Source organism: Thalassophryne amazonica, chromosome 4 (assembly GCF_902500255.1).
Source record: "Thalassophryne amazonica chromosome 4, fThaAma1.1, whole genome shotgun sequence".
Taxonomy (NCBI): domain Eukaryota; kingdom Metazoa; phylum Chordata; class Actinopteri; order Batrachoidiformes; family Batrachoididae; genus Thalassophryne; species Thalassophryne amazonica.
The window spans coordinates 41,923,091-41,945,745 of NC_047106.1; the positions used below are offsets into that span (position 1 = coordinate 41,923,091).

The 22,655-nt window shown below is 38.4% G+C and overlaps 2 protein-coding genes across 4 annotated transcripts in view; both read right to left on the bottom strand.

Annotated features, from left to right (window-relative positions):
• LOC117508108 (ubiquitin-associated and SH3 domain-containing protein B-like) overlaps positions 1–12,151 on the bottom strand; it is a 151,411-nt gene extending 139,260 nt beyond the window's left edge. For both annotated transcript variants that reach the window (XM_034167759.1, XM_034167758.1), the window contains exon 1: positions 11,954–12,151. In XM_034167759.1, coding sequence (XP_034023650.1) covers positions 11,954–12,081 — 128 coding nt within the window. In that variant the 5' untranslated portion in view covers positions 12,082–12,151. The remainder of the gene's footprint in view (positions 1–11,953) is intronic.
• A 2,114-nt stretch (positions 12,152–14,265) lies between these two features.
• The window catches only part of gkup (glucuronokinase with putative uridyl pyrophosphorylase), a 55,295-nt gene continuing 46,905 nt past the window's right edge, over positions 14,266–22,655 (bottom strand). For both annotated transcript variants that reach the window (XM_034167761.1, XM_034167760.1), the window contains 11 exons: positions 21,081–21,141; positions 20,895–20,911; positions 20,742–20,799; positions 18,471–18,563; positions 18,328–18,388; positions 18,139–18,252; positions 15,602–15,659; positions 15,277–15,345; positions 15,140–15,203; positions 14,963–15,034; positions 14,266–14,881 (listed from right to left, as the gene is read on the bottom strand). In XM_034167761.1, the coding sequence (XP_034023652.1) occupies positions 14,801–14,881; positions 14,963–15,034; positions 15,140–15,203; positions 15,277–15,345; positions 15,602–15,659; positions 18,139–18,252; positions 18,328–18,388; positions 18,471–18,563; positions 20,742–20,799; positions 20,895–20,911; positions 21,081–21,141 (748 nt within the window). In that variant the 3' untranslated portion in view covers positions 14,266–14,800. The remainder of the gene's footprint in view (positions 14,882–14,962; positions 15,035–15,139; positions 15,204–15,276; positions 15,346–15,601; positions 15,660–18,138; positions 18,253–18,327; positions 18,389–18,470; positions 18,564–20,741; positions 20,800–20,894; positions 20,912–21,080; positions 21,142–22,655) is intronic.

Here is a 22,655-nt window from a genome sequence, read left to right on the forward strand (position 1 = left end):
TTTACACTTTTTTTAGCGCCAGAAACTTTGATTAAACACAGCTCTCAGGGACTTGTTTGTCAATATGCCTGACCAGTGTGTCGCAGCATATTGCACAAACACAAGGGCGAAAGGTTTTAGCCTTTTCAAGTCCAGGCAGATTGATCGAAAGCCGCGGTGTTGTGTGATGCACGAAATGTCCAGCTGCTGCTCGCACACCCGCATTTGCTCCTGACAGCAGACACTTTCCTCTACCTTCTCCATGTTCTCGCACCGCTCACAGGAACACCTAAAATGTCAACCCCAAATATGTTCACAATAATCTTGAAATGGTCAAGGAACTTACATAGTAAACACAGCGGCGGCATGTAAACACGACGGCGGCGGCATGTAAACACGGCGGCGGCATGTAAACACGGCGGCAGCATGTTCAGTGTTGTTTTCGGAGATCTTTTTCGAAAACTTCGCCGTTTATTTCCTATTCTTTCGTGAAAATAACGTAACTAAACACGGATGAATGCAATGCCAGGCACTCGAAAACGGCAAAACCCGAAGGTAATGACGGTGGTCCACATGTAATAGCTACACTATCAGGGCTCCGGAACAATAACAAAGGCAGTAAACAGACGCTCGAATTGAAAATGTTATACAGTAATTAGAGTGTTATAAACAGCAGCAACAAAAATCAAAGCCTACCTTACCATTCCATATTCTGCAGCCTTTCAAAATCCATCGGAATTGGCACGTCTCTTGCCTCTGCTTCGGCTCCACCATGAACACCGTCGGCATTGTTTTCGCTGCCAGAATGCTCCTGGTTTGAATGTTCGTCCGAAAGATACGGCTCCAATCTGTAGGGTCTAATCACTGCTGCGCCATCCTCAGGATCCGAGTCAGAAATAATCCACACTTGAAGGGGAGTCAGAAAAGTTCTTGATCTCGTCACTGTCCATGCTGAGGTCCATCTGTTCCTGTTGTTAATCTAACAGACAAAGACGGGACTCTACATTCTGTGACGTCACGGCATCACGTGACCGCTGATGGAATGCTACCAGCGCGCTTTCCAATAAACACACTTTTGAGAAACTGTACAAACTTTATTTCTCAGTGATAATAATTAAAACCACTTTCAACTTACTATACTGTATGTATATTTTGATATTTATATCAGTTTTACCTAATTTTTTAGGTGTCATATCCACTTTAAGAAAACTAATAATAATGTGATTGTCATAAAATTTGGTATAAAGATTGGCGTTGCCATGGACTTGAATAAAAAAGGTTGAGAAATGCCAGTGTTTCCTTTTAACTTTGATATTTCAGCAAAACATGATAAATAAGATCCTGTCCAGGGTGTACCCCGCCTCACACCCCATGACTGCTGGTATAGCCTCCAGCCCCTTCGTCATCCTTAGCTAGAGTAATTGGGTATAGTACATGGATGGATGGATGATAAGTAAGATCAAATCTGAGAAGTTATGACACATATAAATACTACTCAAAATATATTCAGGAATTCGATTTTTAGTTTAGGAGAAAATTTTTCTTGATATTACAATCAAACTCCAGGTTGTATATCTAAAGGCCCCTTCACACATAGTGTGAATATGTACAACTCCAGGGCATCGGAGCAGCTGGTATGAGCGCACCACAAAACATTGCACGCGGGAACACAGTGCACGATGTGTAACTACATTGTGCAGCTGGTGTGAAGAAAAAATAAACAACAAATAAAAAATAAAAATACATGCTGTGATGGTTCCGTGCATGCAGAAACACAGCAGCTTTTCCCCAGCAGCTACACAATGTGTAAAAAAAAAAACAATACATGTCACCCACGGGATTCAAACCCACGCCTTCCAAAAGCTCTGATTGTCAGTCAGAAACTTTACCAAGTGAGCTAGCATTGCTGTCCTGTAAAAGGTGCTGAAAACTGCCTCATATCAGGAAGCACATGGAGGTATTAAAAAAATAAATAAATAAAAATGACTCACTATATAAAAACATCACACTGTATTAAATTCCTCTTATACCATGGTCAGTGAGAATTCCTTGTCTAACTGGCGTGCATTATTTTCGTGTATACGTACACATAGTTCGGCAAGTTAAGTCACTGTAATATCACTCCACTCTGGTCGTCACCATAGCAACATGCAAATCACTTGGCACAGATCAGCTGTGTTCTGACAGGTGAATGACAAAAATGCGATAAAACATGGATTTCCAAGTGAATTTTAATATTTTTGGCCAAAATAAAACGTTTGAGGAATGGGAAGAGAAGGAGAGCAAACAACAAGAACAGCAAAAGCAACAGCGTAAAGATTTAACATCAGACGAACTGGACAAGATTGAAGACGGGAAAGAAGAAGAGAACATGAAAAAAGTTAACAAGTAAATATTTGTGTGTTAGTTCACTGTGTGGGACCATGGTATAAGCAGATTAAATAACTCTAAGCTGTGAATTACAGGGTTTGAATGCACTTCGCACAGTAACACCACTCCGTTTCGCGGCGTGGTGTTTTAGACTCTGCGTCGTGCATTCAAACCATATAATGCACGGCTTCTTGTTGTTTAATCCTTACTTATCAAGCGGGCAATACAAATATGAGCCGTCTGTTCCTCTGTAAATGACCCATGGTCACTAACGTGCAGTCATGAAATGACATGAATGAGAAGCTGTTTGCTCGTCTCATTCATGTCCACATCTGCTGGCGCGTCTCTAGTCGGCCCACCCGCGTGACTTGTGGATGGCACCGCAGGACACCATGTCATGTGGAACAGAGCTCACGTGGTTGACGTAACAGTGAGATTGCCAGCTGTGTGTTATGATCTGACGGCCTGTTTCAACCTGGGGGCAGCCTGTCCATGTGTGTGCTGTGCGCGTGCGCTCGCTTGCTGGAGCCCATCGCCACAGTGAGATATGTTTTTATTTATGTCCACTTGATGACAGCAAACAGACACACACGCATCACCGTGGTCAGTTGTTAGTCCATGTCTGTCCAAACACAGTACTGTCCAGCTGGGATGTCCGGAATGACAGACCTCCACAGCCACACTTCCGGTCAGTTCAGCGCACAAAGCCACACTCATGGGGCACTTAAGGCCCACTGACATGAGCATGCCTCTGACTCACACACTAGCATGACCTGTGTCATGCTGGAGAGTAAACTCGTCTTTAACGGGTGCAGACAGGACGCGAGAGGGGTGCCAGTGCATGCTATTGTGCACAGAGAATTTTGAAATGTTCAAAAAATCTTTCATGCATAAATGCCATGCTACGTGGCGTGATCTAATTGTCAAGTGGAGTAAAGAAGAAGTGAACAGAGCGAGTGGTGACGTCAGCGGATCGCATCAGAGCGCAGCTCGTCTGAATGATTATAACAATAAGTTAAATCTCTCATGAACATACTTTAACAGCTGCACACAAGAAGGAAGAACACACAAGTGTTTTACCAATCCATGACAATGTAAACATGACAAATAATTACCTTTTTAGATGGCTTAAAATGCTTTCTGCAGCTTGTTAGGCGAACAGCTGAAGCTGGAGCTGTCCTCTGTGATTCAGGAAGTGATTACAGCCGTTTAAATGGACAATATGTAGAGAAAATGGTTAATCTAACATGAAATAATTATTTTATATATACAGCGTTCAGCGCAGTGTGCGTGCCAACCAGTAGAACAGAGAATGGCGTCTAGCTGGGAACACAGCGGGTGGGATCATTACGACGACATGCGTGCTAGTGTGTGATTCAAAGACATGCCTGTGTCAGGGGGCCTTTAGACAAATTTCACTGCAAGTATGACAGTGATTGTCTGCAGTCTGTTGTCGTGCCAAGAGTGCGAATAGCCACACATTTTCTAAGGGCCATGCAAGCGGTGTTAGACGTTTGTGCGTGTCACCTGGAATTTGGCCGACACCTGCCGCGACAGGGATCAATGGGCTCACACAGCGCACACTCTGTCTTTCAGCCGCTGGTGTGCACAAATACTTGTAGCAACAGGTGTACGAGGTGTTGGAAGCAGCAACAAAATTACAAGGTTTGCATACAATTCCTGCTTCATGCGAATTTAATGCGCAATTCGACAAAATTCGCACTATGAGGGATCCTAAAGATAATGCATTTCTTCTTATTACCGACTGTCTACTACTAATAGCACTAAGTGTGTTTTATATAACGGCTGAATAAATCCTTGTCATCTGGGATTATTCCTACCATTTGCCATTTTTTTAATATAATGGCCGAGTGGATCCTTGTCACTTGATTGATGCTTTGTGTGTCACGTGACATGGATTATTCGTTCCATTTACCGTGCAAATTTGGTTCCATACGTTTTGTACCACTGCATGCTGTCAACCCCGCCCACGCAGACACTAGTGGGGTGATGTTTAGCTAAACATGGCGGAGTTTGTTTTGCTGACGGACGATTTGAACAAGCTAATTGACGGTGTTAATTCTTTTCAAAAACACTGGTCTGACTGGAACAGCAGATAAATTTAATCTTTATACACACCCAAGAAAAAAAAATCCTCTTACAGCAGAACCAGGACGCTTGAAGCTGGTCAAGAAATTTAGTAGGTCAATACATTGAAAACTGTGTGAGAGAGAAGACACTGTTGGACAAAGAGAATTAATAATAAGTGTCTGTGTCAAGGCTGAGCACTTATGGGCCGATATGAAAGAGGTTGTGGCTTCCCTGAGGGAGTGTGTTCTAGGCGAGCACCGGCCTGCCCGGGGGCCTATCACCATGTACAGTGTCCATTCAGCAAACCACACCACACTTCCTCTGACAGACTCTCAGAAACACTACACAAACACACACAGAACATCTGTCTGGGTCAAAGTATCTACAAAACTCACTTCCAAAAATAGACAGAGCCAATTTCACTCATGATTATGACACAATGCTGGTTGTTGATGAATGTGTTTCCTCTGTGTCCTATCCAGCTGGTGACACGAAGCAACACCTTTGTTCAAAATGAACAGAAAAAGTTCTGCATCGTCACTCACCAGTGTAAAACAGAGAAACAGTAACAAAATGCCCAACATCATTTCATAAATGACTGCCAAAACGTGCACTACAGATGGTCTCACACTGTGATCAGATGCAGGTAACCTGTTGTATGGCTGGGGGGCCTGGCTGCCTTTTTGTTTCTGTCTTTTGTTTTTCCTTCCAGGTGGCTTGCATTTGGGACTGAGTGGCTGTGTTGCTGAGGTTATCAGGACCTCACCCTGATCACCTGCGGCTCGTCAGGACTCACAGCTGAGGTGCATCTATATGGATTGGAACATGGTGGCATTTAAGACTGGAGTATACATTGTGTATTTGCCAGAGACTCGACCTTGTGACCAGACGGGTGAGATCGTCGTCTCGGGAGCCATCTCATCATCAGTGGATGCAGAGAACGTCCAGGGTTTGATGCACGGTCTGTGAAAGAGGAGGGGGTGAGGTCTCACGCTCGTCAGCACACTTCCTGAGGTACGTTAGATTTTGTGACTAACATTTATACAGTCAGTAAATGTGGTGTCCCTCACACCTTTATTATATTGAGCTGTATGTTAGTCATGTATCAGCTTCCACTGCAGTGGAGTTTTGTGAACTGGATGTTCCATGCCTGCAGGTTGGGAAGCTGATTAGTAATCAAGCCAGGAAGTGTTTGCTGTTTATGTACACCTTTAAGTGTTCTCTCTGTGTGTAGAGTGTGGACTCACATAATGGTTCCTTCTTTCACAGACTCGGTTTGTTGCGGCCACCTGGGGGGTGTCGGCGGGGTCCTTGGGTCCGAACAGCTTCTGGCTCCGGACCGTTAGCGCTGCTGGGAGCGCACCACGCCAGACCGCACTTTCTTTTGTATATTTTGTATCACTGTTATGTATTAAATTCAGTTAGCCTTTGTACCGTGCTCTGCTTATTTCATACTGGGTCCTTCAAACGCTGGTCGGTTCTCCGAGCTGCGTCCGACACATAACATAACCACTAGCTTCATTACTGATTAACATAGTTTAATGAGTTTAATTTAATTTAGTTTTATGAGTAATGGTCTTGTTCGCTGAGTCCCAAAGTCTGGGAAGTGGTCCACTGGTGGGCTGTGAAGGTACTGTTGGCCTGCATCTCAGTAAGTCATTAAAAATAAATCAGTAAAAATGTCTTTAACTTTTTGTTTTGTAATAAAGTTTATAAATACCTCAAAATATTTATGATTATTTAAAAACTGCAATCAGACAATAAAACAAAGCAATGGGACTGAAATTACCATATGTTCCAGAGTATTAGTCATGGATTTTTTTAATTTTAATTATTAAAAGGTGTGACTTATACTCTAGTGCGACTTATATATGGGTGTTTTCTCTTCAAGAAGCATTTTTTAACAAGTACGTCTTACACTCTAGAAAATACGGTGCAAGTTATTTGTAAAGGTTACCACCAAAATGAGGGTTATAAAAAGAACTCATTAAAAAAGGTCTGTGTAATATATATATATATATATATATATATATATATATATATATATATATAAGCATGTTGCCCATGTGGATCCACAAGCTCTAGATTGGGTAGTGTTTATAAAATAGGTAGCTGACATTTTTCAAGGGTGGTAATAAATTAAGCAAAACTTGTATAATGAGTTGGAATGGTGTGTGATTCCAGAATGATTTTAGAACCCTAGACCTCAACAATTTTTAGAAAAGCTCAACCCTTTTATTTCCTGTTAATGATGTATTTTTTAATGTTAATTTACTGTCTTCATGAATTTATACATAGCTTAGATTCTTATAATCTACACGCGACTATTATTTAATTTTATTTTTACTTCTGTATTGTCATTTGATTTTTAAATTGTCCACAATGGAAATAAGTGTTTTCACTTTCTTGTGTGATCCATGTATTTTTAACATATTTACAATTATATTATGTACTTACATTGAACTTACTAAATAAAATCACTCCCCGCACTTATACTTTTAATTTAAGATGACTTACCACCCTCTATTGGAATGGTGCGTGAGTCCAGAAAGTAGTTAGCAACATCCAGTGTTCAGTGCGGTTAGCTTTTCTCCATTGCTTCTCCAAAAATATTAGTCCTGTTGTGTGGGCCGCCAGAAGAGGAGGTACTGCTGGCCCACCACCAGAGGGCGCACTGCCTGAACAGCCGGGAGTGACAGCTGTTACTCATTACTTCCTGACAGCTGTCACTCATTCTTCATCATCTCACTCCATAAAACCCAGACGTCATCTCCACCTCGTCGCCGAGATATCATACTTCATTGGAGGTAATATCATCAGCCATTTGTGTTTATCTTAAGCTGTATATTGTGAGTGTTTGCAGGAGTACCGGTCCCTCTTCGTGTGGAGGCTGAGTGAGTGCAGGACGGCACTCTTTTCCTCTGAGGGATTACTGTAAATACATCAGCATTCTGAGTGAGAGGTGGAGGTGGCATTCCCACCGTTGTTGTTACTGGGTGTACACACACCCACACTTGACTGTCTTTGTTCTCGCCAGCAGTACCAGATCCGACAGTCGGGGACGGTGATCACCTGGGAATTCGGGACTTGGCGGCGGAAATCGTGTGGTTCCGGCTCTTCTCAGGACAGACGTCTTCTATCCTCGAGTCTGCCCACATGTCACCTTTGTGGATTGACTGTAATTATATTCTGAGATTGTCTGTATATTCGTTGTGCACATTTTACAACATTAAATTGTTACTTTTTGGCTCATCTATTGGCCGCTCATTTCCGCCCCCTGTTGTGGGTCCGTGTCACTACACTTTCACAACAGGATATCTCAGCCAGCGTAAGTGTAAGTAGGTGCTTTTAATTTGACCAAAAAAAAAAAAAAAAAGACGGTGGCATAAGACATTAAAACCACTACCACATTTCAGTCATGGTAATAACATGAGACTTAACTCATTCATGGTAAGAGCAACATAACACTTAACTAAAAGCTGACTAAATCATATGAACTACAAAAACACAATAAATCAATAATACTAATAACACTGTCAAACTAACATGAAGCACAATTAACATTTAAAAACCCAAACTCCCATGATGCATTGCAGCATAATGTCCAAGTTTTTGTTTTCACAGCATTTTATATATATATATATATATATATATATATATATATATATATATATATATATATATATAGAGTCATCTTTTCACTGGGTACAAAAACTAAAATAATGTTTCAGGGAATAATGTTATTATCTTGTGCAGCATGAGTGAAATTTTGTTCAGCAGGTTTGGCTAAGTTACATGAAGCTTCAAATGAGCTGGTTTGTCAGTTTCTTTCATCACCACAGCCTATTTCTGGTGGCCAAGAAAGCTTCCTCAGCTTGTTATCACAGTTACTAATAATTAATAAAGTCAAAAACGGTCAAAACACCCAATACAACATTTAAGAGCTTACATAGTAGAGCTGCAAGAACAAACTGATTAATAAGTTATTAGTTCACTCCATTATTAATAAACAACTATTTGGATAATTACTGAACGTTTTTGAGAGTTTTTTAAAATACCCAAATTCTCTGATTTCAGCTTCATAAACATGAATACTTTCTGGTTTAATTTCCTAATTTCTTTGCTCATATCTGGCAGCAAACTAAATATATCTGGGTTAAGGACAAATCCATTTTTTTTTCACAATTTTCCTGAGATTTAATGGACCTAACACCTAATTGATTAATCAATAAAATAATCAACTGCTTAATCTATTATGAAAATAGTTGTTAGTTGGAGCCCTATCTGACAGCAACTCCAAAATCATCCAGACAGTCCAAAACCAAGGAAACATTGAATCAGAAATCAAGAAATATAAAAATTAGCAAATATTAATCATGGAGAAGTACGAAGAATATAATGATTGATATTTTATAGATAAGTAATTGGAGAAATTCATTTTCTTTTGATTCACTAAGTTTCAGAAGTAAGGTATTTGTTAGTGCTGATATTCCTACAATCCTGCAATGCCTGTACAGTCTGCAGTAGTTTTGTGCCTCCAGCAGTGCAGGGTAAATATGAACAAGTAAAAAAACAGACTCTCTATTCATTAACTGTAGTGAACAAATAGTGATCCATTTGACCAAGCTCACCACCCACATGTACAAGAGACCAGTTTTCCGGACAGGCCATTTAATATCCATCAAATATTCCTAGTTAATGAATTAACCATGTGAAACTAAAAATGGAACTGCTCAATAACTGTTTTCTTTATAAATAAAAATCAATGAAAACAGATTATTAATTGATTCCAAATATTATTCATCAAATCATGGAATATCTGTAACTTTACATAAAGACCCCCTGCCACCCCAACCCATCCACTTAATAAAATAAAAAAGAAAGAAAAACATTCAAATTTCATGACAGCATTTATTATTTAAAACTAGGGCTGCAAACACCTTAATTAACTCCTTGTTAATCAGTTTGAACATCATCAAACAATCCCACCAGACTTTTATTTAAGAGTCCCAGGAAGTAAATTACTTATTTCTTCAAAATAGTCAAAATGCCAAAGCTATTTAGTTTACGGTCAAACACCGGTGGATTTTCACATTTGGGAAGCTGCAACCAATCAAACTTTGTCATGTTTGATAAATGAAGTAAAGCAGGCACTCCCAAACTTAACACCACAACCGCCTTTGAAATCTGAAAGTCTTCTGTGGCCCATCCAAACCTTTAATCACAATATTGATTGACACTAGAAACTAAAATGAAGGATTTCCGCATGTATGTTAAACTAGGCCGGTTAAATGAAGAATAACGTAATGTAAACCCATGGCTTTGTTTTATTACCTCTGATTACAATTTTAAAATAATCATAAAAAATTGGAGTCATTCTAAATTGAAAATCAAAGACGTTTTTATTTATTTATTTTAATGACACTTTGAGAATCACTCAAGCAATGCTAAATAGTTTATTCTTTTCTGTCAATACAACAATTAATCAGAGCATTGCAAGACTGTTCAACATATTAGATGCTCATTAAGCTCACTTTACTGCCGGTTTATTTGACTTCCAAAAACGTTAGTGTTGACAATTTTTAGCACTGATAAAGTCGCGTATCAAGTGCAAATGCTGAACTTGAGCTGGCCCTAGTTTCATCGTCAACAAGTATTCATTTGTTTAAAACAAAAATCATCAATGATACTGCAAATCATTTAAAGTGTTTATGTCGTACAAAACTGTTTTTTTTTTTTTCATTATTTACTTAATCTAATAGAATTAAATACAGCTGTGGTTTAGTGAAGCATACGCAAACTCACACGTCTGTACATGTAGAAATTCGCATGCTATAAGTAGAACTAAACCCTGAAATGGCACATTTTTACTTGTGTGACATATGTTACAGAAATCAATATTTGGGCTTGTTCTGACAGATACCGAGTGAGCCAGGAAGCATTTTGTGTGGCACATGCCCACAGACTGTGGTAAAAGAGAGAGCCAGTCTTCAGAGATGCTGATGAGATCAGCTGACAGAGATCTCATCCACAGCTAAGGAATTTTTTCGGCCATGGTGACAGTCTGATCTCTTAAAGCTACAATGTCACATTTCTATCTGATGTCTCTGACTGCATCAGTTCCTAGCTATGATCATGGTGCCCTGTTACACCTTTAAGAACAAACATTCAACAATTCCTGGATGTTAATTTGGGCCTTCTTCCTTAATGATGTAATGCCTGCTTGGTGCCAAGCATCTTATATTTTTGTATAATAGATTGTAAAGTTAGTTGTGCTACCACAAATCTTTCAAAGATGGCTAATAAAGAAAGATTTGGCCAGATGCATTGGCTAAAATATGCATTGCAGTTTTATTTGGAAGTGATTAAGTAGCCGTTAAATGGCTACGGTGAGCAATGCTTTCCATACCTATGAAACCATAATAATAATAATAATAATATTATATATATTCATATATACTGAAAGCTTATGGCACATAGATCAAAAATATGACATACATTGACCTGTCAATGCTTTCAGTACTGCTCTATATAGCTGTGAAAGGGGTTAGGGTTAGTGGAAAGCATTGCTTTCTATAGCTGTACAGTGATTGGCGTCTACGGAAAGCAACACTCTCCGTAGCCCTTTAACGGCTATGAAATCTCGCCCTTTTTATTTTCTTTCCTGCTTTTAAATGCAAGAAGACACTGGTTCTACAGGTAGGCTTTCAATATGACCAAAGATTCCTCAGCTAAACCTTAATCATACAAATTAGCCTTTCAGAATGTTTTCTAAGAAATTCCACCAATTTGCTGAATCTTTCATGCTGTTTAAACTATTGACTCAATGAAAACTTTAATAAAAGTGAACTAAATCTATCTTACAATTAATTTTTAAATAACTTTATATGGAAATAAAGTAGACATTCTAACTGACTTTAAGATATTGTTTTATAAAATGGAACAGGCGGTGCTAGATAATATATTGATTTTTAAAATTTTTGTAGCCAGACTGTATGCGAATTTATGGTCTGAAATGTCTTTTGTTGTTAACATCAACAGATTGATAAAGTGATAATGAAAACAAATAATACTTTGCTGGTTAAAATCAAAATTTTCAGCTTTGTACTGTTGCCAGAGAACGTCATTGAAAAAAAAAAAATTATATATATATATATATATATATATATATATATATATATATATATACACACAACAATAATAATGGACTGATTATGTTATCATATAAATAAATAGTTAGATGAGTTTTAAACTATTTAATTATATTTTGCTGGCTCATACTCTTCAGTCAGATATAATTTGGCTCCGATGGGACACCAGCTACACGAATAAACGAGAGGCGGCGGGTTGCGGGTCGACGTTGCATTCGATCCGCCGTTAACACTCCCAATACCACAGCCGACTCTCGGTGCTCACACAGCGGCCACGTCCCCGTCAGCTCTCCTCCCATCGACCCAGGGACACACGCGTGAACCGCCAGACAAAAACAGCGCGTTCAGCTCGCATTACTTACGCCCTCGGTCTGGGGAAGCCCATGGACAACAGAACGTCCAGACTGGAGCCGCATTTCACCGTGCCAGAGCGGTTCTGTCTCAGCCTCCGAGGCAGGATTTTACTGTAGAGGTCCTCTTTGGCAGCCATGCTCCGCCCGGTCTCAGTCCGACGACTAGTCCATGAGCTCGAGCCACCGGGTCCGCACGCGCGGAGAGACGTAGAGCAGCGCCGAGCGGCCAGCGGAGCTCCACTGCTCCGCCCACCGCACGTAACAGCCAATCAGAACCGTTCCCCGCAAAAACATCACTCCCGAGTTTTCACCACAGATTCGACCTTATTTTGAAATTTTAACACGCTTAATATTACTGATCGTTTCTCCCAAGCACGAAGTGGCCTTAATCAAAGAAAAGTTAAAAATATGAGGAAAAAGAAGGAACGAAACAGCTTTCCCCCCCCTTGTTTTTAATGAAAGGTGAAGGTTTGCATATCTTATTTTCATAATTATGACTTAAAACCTCAAAATTAGGATTTATGATCTCAAATATGAGGCAGTTTTTCAAAATTATGCTTTGTTAAAAATATGGATTTATATTTCATACATGACCTCTCATAATTATGATTTATCTCAGCTCACAATTATGACTGACTTCTAATGAGTGAACATACCATAGCTGATTTATTTTCATAATTACTACTTACTTCAAAATTAGGACTTACTATCTCACAATTGTGAGACAATTTTTCAAAATTATACTACGGTCATACAAAATGACTTTCTAGCTCATAATTAACTCACAGCTATGATTTATCTCATAATTACAACTGAGCACCTCATATGACTACTCTTATTATGGTGACTTGATATCCTATCATTGACTACCATGCAAATATGATTTACCATCTCATAATTACAATTTAGCATCTGAAAATTAGGACTTACTATCTCATAATTTTAACTTTTTTTTTTGCATTGTATAACTATTATTAACATCTCATAATTGACTACCTCACAATTCTGATTTTTTTTTTTTATGTAATTGCGACTTAGCACCTCATATGACTTACTCTTATTATGGTGACTTGACATCCTATTATTGACTACCATGCAAATATGATTTACCATCTCATAATTACAATTTAGCATCTCAAAATTAGGACTTACTATCTCATAATTATGGTATGTTACAAATTCAAACTATTCACAATTTAAAAAAAAAATATTTTTTTTTAGAAATGTATAACTATTAGAAACATCTCATAATTGACTACCTCTCAATTCTGATTTTCTTTCATGTAATTACAACTTAGCATTTTAAAATTAGGACTTAATTATAAGTTACAAAATCAAACTGTGATGTATAAACTCATCATGTATGTATCTCATTATTATTGTCATATCTCACAATTTTGACTTTCTCATAATTATGATTTACCATCTTAAAATTAGAATAATTGTGATGTCTCATAATTGACTTATGGGCAATTATGGGGGTAGTGACCAAGTCGTTACTGTGCTTGGTTTCAGTGTGGAAGGTTCCTGGTTCAAACTCCACCCCTGCCCACATCCCACCATAATCCCCCCGTAATGTGGCGCTGCAAGTTGTTACAGGCAAGTCCACTAGAGGAAAAACAACGGTGCCCTTAAGCAAGGCGCTTAATTTCCCAGTTGCGTCCGACGTGTAGAGGAGCATCTTGCATGGCAAAGACCTTGAGATGGGTGTGTGTGTGTGTGTGTGTGTGTGTGTGTGAAAACAATGCATCAGTGTGAAGCACTTTGAGAATCAGATGGACAAGTGTTATGTGGATGCACTCTATGGGCCATTAATTATAAAAGAGAATCTCATAATTATGACTTGACATCTCAAAATTATGAGAAAACACTACTTAAAAAATATGGTAGAAATCGTTTTCAAGTGGTGAAAACTTTACGTAGATAAATAATATGTCAAAATAATCAGAAATCTTGATATGATTTCTATATCTTTATGTGAAACCAAGTAGAAATGCACTCCTTAGAGCCCCAACTCTATCAGGGAATAAAATGTGAAAAAAAGAGAGAAAATTGTAACATAAATATGCTACAATATGCTCAACTATTTAACATGATCACTCATTTCAAATTTGTTTTTCAGGAATCTTGCTTAAAGTGGAAACACCATTCCACAGTCCAGAATTAAAGTGTGAAATAGATTATTATTGGTACTTTCCCAACATCTGGTATCTCAATGCCGCAGAATCTCACAAACACCTTTCTCAGAATTTCAAGTTATAGTCATAATTGATTAAAACACATTGATTAAAATAAAGAAGAAAAAAAACAGTACTTCATAACATGAGTTGGGTGGGAGTTCATTTATTTTTCCCCAAAATAGGGCCTCCATACATCTATGAGATACAGTTTACAGGACATAAAATTTGTAAAAATGTATTGTGTACAAAAATTACCATTAAAATACAAAGATAATAAAATGAAGTCAGCTATAACTGATTTTAAAAGATCAAAAAAGAAAACTACTGAAGTTGGGTTTTATATTGTAGTGAAAACAATGTAAATTTGGCATATGAATATGCTAATAACTTATCAAGCTATTTTCAAAAATACTTTGCAACATGAAATAAATTTTCACAGAAAGAATGATAACAAAACTTGATAACATGAAAACATGATTGGCACAGTCTAGTATATTATTAGATAACCCATCTTAAAAGAGGTAGCATTCCCACTTATTGTTATGGCTTTGGTGTAATTTATTAAAGTGATCTTTTATGTCCTGTATGAGAATAAATCACCTCAGGAGCAGAGTAAGCTGAGGGGCCACACACAGTCTAAGTTTACTGTCAGTGAGATGATTGTGTCACATCGTTGTTAAGTGTTGGCAGACGGGTTGTATGGAGCAATGACACAGAACACACACCCTGCCTCCTGGAAAGCTTGTCTCATTGCCACCTAGTGGTTCAAACAGCATGGTATTACTGGAAAATCAACCAACGTAAACCCCGAATCAAAGTCCACATTGGACAGACTTACCAGCTTTGATGGGTCCAAACATAGACCCACCACAGCCCCGCCGCTGCCTGGTAACTTTACAGCAGAGCCAAACTAGAAATAGCAGCAGAAAAATAGGGAAAAACTCTCAAACAGTAAAAAAAAAACAAAAAAAAAAAACACTGCAGGCAGAAGGTAGTAAAACACTTGATTGCCTACTTCCTTTGCCACCTGAACCAGCTTGAGATTTCCTGGACCCAGACAGTCGTCACTGTAGACAGACCTAGAGAATGCAGTATGATGTTACTGTAGGTCTTCTTGTATCGTTGACATTATTAATGCAACTACACCAATACCTTCTCAACTCAAAGTTCTGGTCCATCAGTTGTGCCAGCTGACTCCAGTCTCTGCTCTCAACAGCAATCCTTAAGAAAGAATCATTTCAGATTGTTCAATCATTATATTAACAATATGTTCACAGTTAAGTTCTCATCAACATACTATACTCCTGCAACTGAAAAAGTACAGTTGTACAATGAAATGGAGAAATTTATTAAAATGATTATGTTACTGTGCTAATTTGTTGAACCAACCCTATAATATTCACTGCTGCATTAATTTATTTCTACAACTTTTATGTTTACAAGGATTTAAAAAACATTCAGAACTACTCAAACCAACCTCGCCTGATCAGTGAGCTCAGCAAAAGTCTTCATTGCTTCAATGACCAGAGGTTCCCCTGCAAAAAGAAATCATACAGTTGCAGTCATAGGTTTACACACACTTTGGTGAAAAACTTTCAAACTCTGTTTTCCCCTCCTGCACATATTCACTTTTGTCAAAATAACATTTGCTTTATTTCCGCACAAATTTATAAAAAAAAATAAAAGCTACAGGATACATTTCAATTTTCTTCAGTGCATTACTGGGTTACAGCATAGAAGGATCCAAAAGATTCCTGTCGCTACTTGTAAAAGCTTCTGAGTGACTAACTGCTATAATTTAAACTTGGGACAGTTTGGCTGTATTTAAGAGCCTAAGTGAAGAACAAGAGCCTTCTTAACTGTAAAAGCAGGCAATTCTTCATGGACTGGCACCTCCCTACCGAGCTGACCTAATTAAACCCTATGTACTGGCCCGGGGTTGCATTCTCAAGGTGCAGGAGTACTTAGTGTCCCTAGGGTGAATAAAAAGTCTGCGGGTCACAGAGCTTTCTCTTATCGTGACCCTGTTATGTGGAATGATCTCCCTGTATCAATAAAACAGATTCTGTAGAGACTTTCAAGTCCAGACTTAAGACGCACTTATTTTCCCTTTCGTATGGCTAGCATACTGGCATAGTATGTTACTATGCTTTTTACCCTTTTAATTCATTTTATTAGTAAACAGAGCGGGCCGCAGCCTCAATTTTATCTAAATTCTGGGTCTTTTAGTGAAGCTTAGGGCTAGTGGCCAGCAATCATCTTAGTATTTCTTCTGGTTTTTTTGTTGCTTAATGCTGACAAATTACACTGTATTTGTTGTCTTTATGATGCTTGATTCTGCTTTTTTCTTTTCTCTCTGTTTGAGGTGCAGCTCCATCCAGAGATGGGTGTGGTATCTGTTCTAGAAACTGTCCTGTGCACCGGCAGCATTCCCTGTATGTTCGTTTTGTGAATTGTTTTGTAATTTGTGACTATAGCATGGCCCAAGTGGAGGGTCACCCCTTTGAGTCTGATCTGCTTGAGGTTTATTCCTCAGAGGGAGTTTTTCCTGACCACTGTTGCTCTGGGGATTGGTAAGGTTAGACCTTACTTGTGTGAAGCGCCTTGAGGCAACCTTGTTGTGATTTGGCGCTATATAAATAAATGAAAATGAAAGTGTCTGTCACACTATGATGGATTGAGGATATCCATTCGTGTCTGCATTTTTCCTGTACAAGTCCTTTTCTCATTCACTAAATGAGTTCCTTGTTAGCTCATGCATGGCAAATTCATCGGAAAGTTTTCTGCATGCTCAAAACTGTGAGTGGACATCAGACCGAGAGTTTTCCTGGTGGTTGCACATTTGTTTACTGTTTTGTCTTGAACTTGTTTGTAATTCTACGATACACATGCATTCATATCCTGTGATTGTCCGATGCTTCAGACTCGGCTTCTGATTTGCCAAAGCTCCAGTGCGGGTGTGAATTCAGCACAAGGGGAGAGAGGACACTTCTAGGCACAGCAACATGTAGCACAGCTGTTCACTTAGCTAAAGTCACACTGAAGAAAAAGACTGTGTGGGCTGTGTGGGTTTTTATCTGGATGTCAGAGCGAACCCAGCAGATTCTCTTGGCGAGAAGGTGCCCCAAGTTGTTTGCTGTCTTTGCTGTTGTAGCTGTACTGAACACCAGCACAGTGGAGAGGACATTGTCAGTGCACGAACATCACAAGAAAGTATGCCCTCATGATCCCAGAGCTAGTTGGATTCTTGCCACATTTGCATTTAGACCTTGAAGAATCCCACTAAAATCTGACTCCCCCCAGCATGCATATCTGTCTTGAAACCTGGAAAATCGTTTTGCTGAATGTAGCTCTTTGTGTTGCCAGTGACAATGTGTTATCATATGTCCATCAGAGCACCAAATCCACTGGAAACTGACAGATTAAGCAATACTTGCCACCGGACAAATTATTTCAATCCAATACTAATCACTTTACTCAATCAGTCGTAGTGTGACTACACTTTAAAGAATTAAACCAAATCACCCAAAGCAAAATTTGCATCTCCATAAGAAGGCCCCTCCTTCACAGTGCCTCAAAAATATTCAAGATACCACAAGCAAGTGTGCAGTCTATTATTATACCTGCATGTCTTTGGAAATAGGAGGAAGCTGGAGCAAAAAAAGGAAATCCACATGAACATGCAATTGTCACACAGAAAGGACCAGGTCAGAAGCGAACCTGGGACCTTCTTGCTGTGAAACAACGGTGCTAATCACTAATCCACTGTGCTGCCAGTCAAAATAGAAAGATCTAAATTCTTATCAGTGTTATTCTTATCATTCTTAGTAATGTAATACTTTTTTCTGAAGCTTTGTTTGATGATGTCTTAATAGTAGGTCGATTAGCTATATTTTCCATATTTTTCACTGGCTTTAAATTAATGGTGCATTCACACTCTGATTAAGACGTTCATGCTAAAAGTGTAATAACTTGTATACACACACATAATTTAGATGAAGGATGAAGGCCTACCACTGAGCCAGCGCTGTCGGACGTTACTGTGGATACGGCCAGAGTCACTGGGGTCGCTCAGGTACGCCAACCAGAATGGTGGAAGCTCAGTCATGTCCATAGACACATAGTCCCCTGAAAATTAAATAAACACTTAAAAGAAATTGATTTTATGTGACACTGATACTGAAGCATCCATTGACTGAGTACCATAACCCTGCTCTTCCATGAGCGTCTTATTGAAATCCATGTAGACCAAGCCTTCATAAACCTGCAAAGGCAAAGTGATTGCTGCTACTGCAGGTGCAAAATAAGAAGAAAGGGGTGACTTTTGTGTCGGTAATGTTACTGACCTGCACAACTCTGTCCTGCAGTCCGGCGGTGATGAAGAGCTCATCAGTCTCCACGTTGAGAATGAAGTTTGCTCGGATTGGTTTTGGAAGATCCTGAAGAATAAATCATTTAAACCCCAAGTGAAGTTACAGCAAGCTAATTTGTGGCTGTCTTTTGTGTGTGTGTGTGTGTGTGTGGCGGGGGGAGGTGGGGTGCACTGTGTGCCACAAGGATTTTGATTTCTCTTTTCCTTGTGTGGTGTTTTTTAATTTGACAGTTTGTCCAATTTTGGAAAAGGAAAAGTAAGATTTTATAGCTTATAAAATGAAAAAAAAAATTCCCATCCATATATTTTATTAAAATGCAAAATGCAATGTCTCATGTACTGGTCACAAAATCATAGTTACGACTTACGAGGACTGTGATACAACATGATGACTGCCAGCTTTAGATGATTTTGTGATATACTTGTATTACTGGATTTGAGGTGGACTCTTCACACAGGACAATTTTTTTTTAAAGGATCATATTGTACAAAATTGTGAATACAGTATAGGTGAGGAGGTTTCATGTTAAACATCCTCAAACTCTAACAATGTAGTGCAGCAGATAAGTTAATATTTATTGAGGGATCTTTCAAATGGTGATGCAAGCACCAAATTTGGCACACATACTCCTTAGAAATTACTCTTTTAAAAATGCCAAGTGGCCACATGAACTTTCAATAGGCGGCCAAGACGGGGTCAATTGAAGAATTACACAGGGGTCAAAATTTAAAAAATGCTCCAATCATATTGAAAGGTATTCCATATTATTTGTCTGATCATAAAGATTCCAAAAAAAGTATAGTTTGGACCATCTGTGAATGAATGTTATGGAGTTATGGGGTAAAAATAGCAAAAATGGTGACAAAGGTCAATTTCAATTTGTACAGGGGTCAAAAGTTAAAGTTGCTCCAATTTTGGTAAAAAGTAATGCAAATTATTAGTTGAGTGAATATGGTTTTAAAAAGGAATAGTTTGCATCATGTATCATGCTTAGTTATCATGTTACAGAGTAACTAATGCTGCTCCTTTTCATGGAGAAATGTCTCTGCTATAACATCTAGTCCTAAAATGGTCTGCTTCAGATTTCTGTGACATGTACGGTAACTCCCTGTGACCTGAACCTGGAAAAGCGGTTGAAGATGAGTGAGTGATGTACGGTAACTGTTTGTGAAGGCTAGTTAGTCAGCGTACATTCTGGGTGACACGTCCGCACAGCATGTTGGGTGGGGCCACAAGAAGCACTTTATTTCCATATAAAGCAACAAATACATAAGCAGATTTCCGACAGACCTGAAAAATGTGTGTTGTTTTTATTTATTAATTTATTTTTTAGCTACAAACTTTGATATTTCTTTTTAGGACACCTGGGACTCTATTTTGACAATCTATAGCAAACAGTCTAACACACAGTACAAACATCAATTTAGGGCACGTCCAAGTCCTTGTTGTTCAATTTCAATTCAATTCAATTTATTTCATTTATATAGTGCCAAATCACTACAAAGTGGTCTCAAGGCGCTTCAAACAATTTAACTTTACGACTACGTATATGTATACTACAATCTTCTCCTGTATGAATATTTAGGTTTTAGAAGCTAACTCCTATAATATTATGCAGTAACTATATTTCTTGTATATGTTGTTTATTACCCTTATTGTGTAAATATCACTTATATACATGCTGTCCATTTTCTTGAGCCGCTTGGGTGGGTAGGGAGAGTTCCCATGGGATAAAAAAGCTTTTCAACCTACCATCCCTGGTTCTCAAGACCAGGCACCTAAGTGGCTCTACTCTACTCTATTCTACGCTTCTTTTTTTTTTTAGATATACCTTAGTATACACTAGTAGAGTTCTACCTTAGAATTGGAATATATTATAGAAGACATACCTTACTGAATTTTCATGCACTCTCTGCACTGAGACATAAGATCCTTCTTTGTCTGTTATGAGGTTGGAATGTTTGATTTGTATATGTAATGTGTTTTTGTATCAAATTACGGGATGTTAGGCATCATAATAATGTGTTATAAGGAGATATGTTTTTGTTTGAACATTTAATGTCCATAAAAAATTGAATGCTTCTTTTTATTGTCAATCCAATCTCCAAACAGCCCCTGCTGCCGGGAGAAAGAAAGCACCATTAATATATAGTAGAAACGTGAAATATGAAAGACTGAAAAAAATATTCCTGATATACAGAAATTTTAGTCAAATCAGACATAGAAATTCTGAAACATTCTTACACCATCTGTGATGTTGTAGAATTTCATGAGACACTTAAGTGTAGCAGAGACGATGGCACTGTAAAAAATTGCAAATACGTATTGACTGACACATCATAAATATTCATTAAAGTCAACCATACAGGTATTAAATTGAGTAAAAGCACTAGTTACCTGCTTCCAGCAAGGCCCTTCATTAAAAAAGATTAAAAAAAAGACAATTTGATCCTTAATGCATTTTTTAGGGCAGTAATTCTCCATGTAAAAGACATTTCTTAGTGTTTATGGTCCATTAATTTATAATTTTACACTTTGTGTTGCATTGTGCTTTATTATTTGGCATGTGATTGGGATGCTCACCACTTGCCGAGGAATGTTGGTGTCATATTTCAGTGTGAAGTTCTGCTTTGTCAATGCAATGCTGCAGTAAAAATACAAACACATGAATGAATGATTGAGTATTACAGTCCCAGTCAGGAGTGAGGGATTTTGCCTCATCATACGTGTGTTGAAATTTTAAAAGTCTGACAATAAGAGCTATTGTACATTAAAGGCTGCAGAAAAAAACCCCCAATATGATTAGCGGTTTCATTTATGACTGTGTGACTCTTACGTACAGCAGTAAACACATTTTATGAACATTTAAATATCAATTTCCTTCATGAATAATTATCAGTGAGAAACAAGCGTGCACACACAGAGTGCACATGCCTGCACCAAATTCCAGCTGTCTTCCGGATATGCGTCCTCAAACGATTTCGAGTTCAGGTGCTTTACCAAACTACAAATAACATGAAAATCTTTGGCAGACATAAATATATCGCAATGCTAAAATACCCTCAGCCATGTGAGCATTCTCACTAGCTTTTACATAACATATGAAAACATGTTATATCTACACATAAACAAAGTGGTTTTGGAGCGCCAGAGACAGACCAGCCAGAGATGTCATGGTGCCTCTCTTCTCTGATTGGCTGTCACCTCCGACCCTCAAACACAAACAAACAAAAAACACAGATTTGCATTATTCATAGCATAAAAATATGAAACAGAATGTGACTTTTAACCTCTTAAAATATGTCAAGGTTAGCCAACTTTGAACTTGTCCAAGGTCTGTGTCCCAAGAATGTTCCCTGTGAATTTGAAGACCCTGGCAGTAATAGGACTGGACTTATGCTGAGCACAGACAGATGGCCCGATGGATGCAAATCCTTCACAATACCCGATGGCCATATTTGATGGCCTCGGGTAAAAATGGTACTCTTAAATAATTCCAAAACTACATTAGCTTCAAATCAACTTCTGCTTGACCCAAAACTGATGCCTCCACCAAATTTCATTAAAATCCAGTTTTTCTCTGTGCAAGGTCAAGTTTACACACCCAAAATTTGCGTGAGTTTAGCAGGGTTGTGAACATAAGAAGTCACAAATTGATGTACAGAGTATTATCCAATTTTGCATGACTTTGAACATTAATAAAAAGATTAGCTATTAAGAATTTTGAACATGTGATCAAACTCAAAAGACATTGATGGCTTATTGATTACTACATACTACCATGTTTAGGCATAGGATCCCATACTGCCACCTACTGGTGGGGATGTCACTGAATTCAACGTTCATCTATGCTTCCTCATATCAGAATGCAGTCCTAATCGGAATTTATTTTAGATGCCCCAACTTTTACATTTAAAGTCAGAGTTGACGTATAGGTATACATCATCACTCTTCATCTTGTGTCAACTGTGTTTTTGTTGTATAGAGGACAGCATAAAACTGACATAATACTGTTGTGGCAAGAAATCCTGATGATCGTGTGAAGACAGCTTCAAAATGTGAAAGAGGAACATCTCCGCCCAAAATGTATTTACGAGTGTGCAACGACTCATATCACAACACAACAGTTACATATTGTTATAGTTGACATATTTTGCC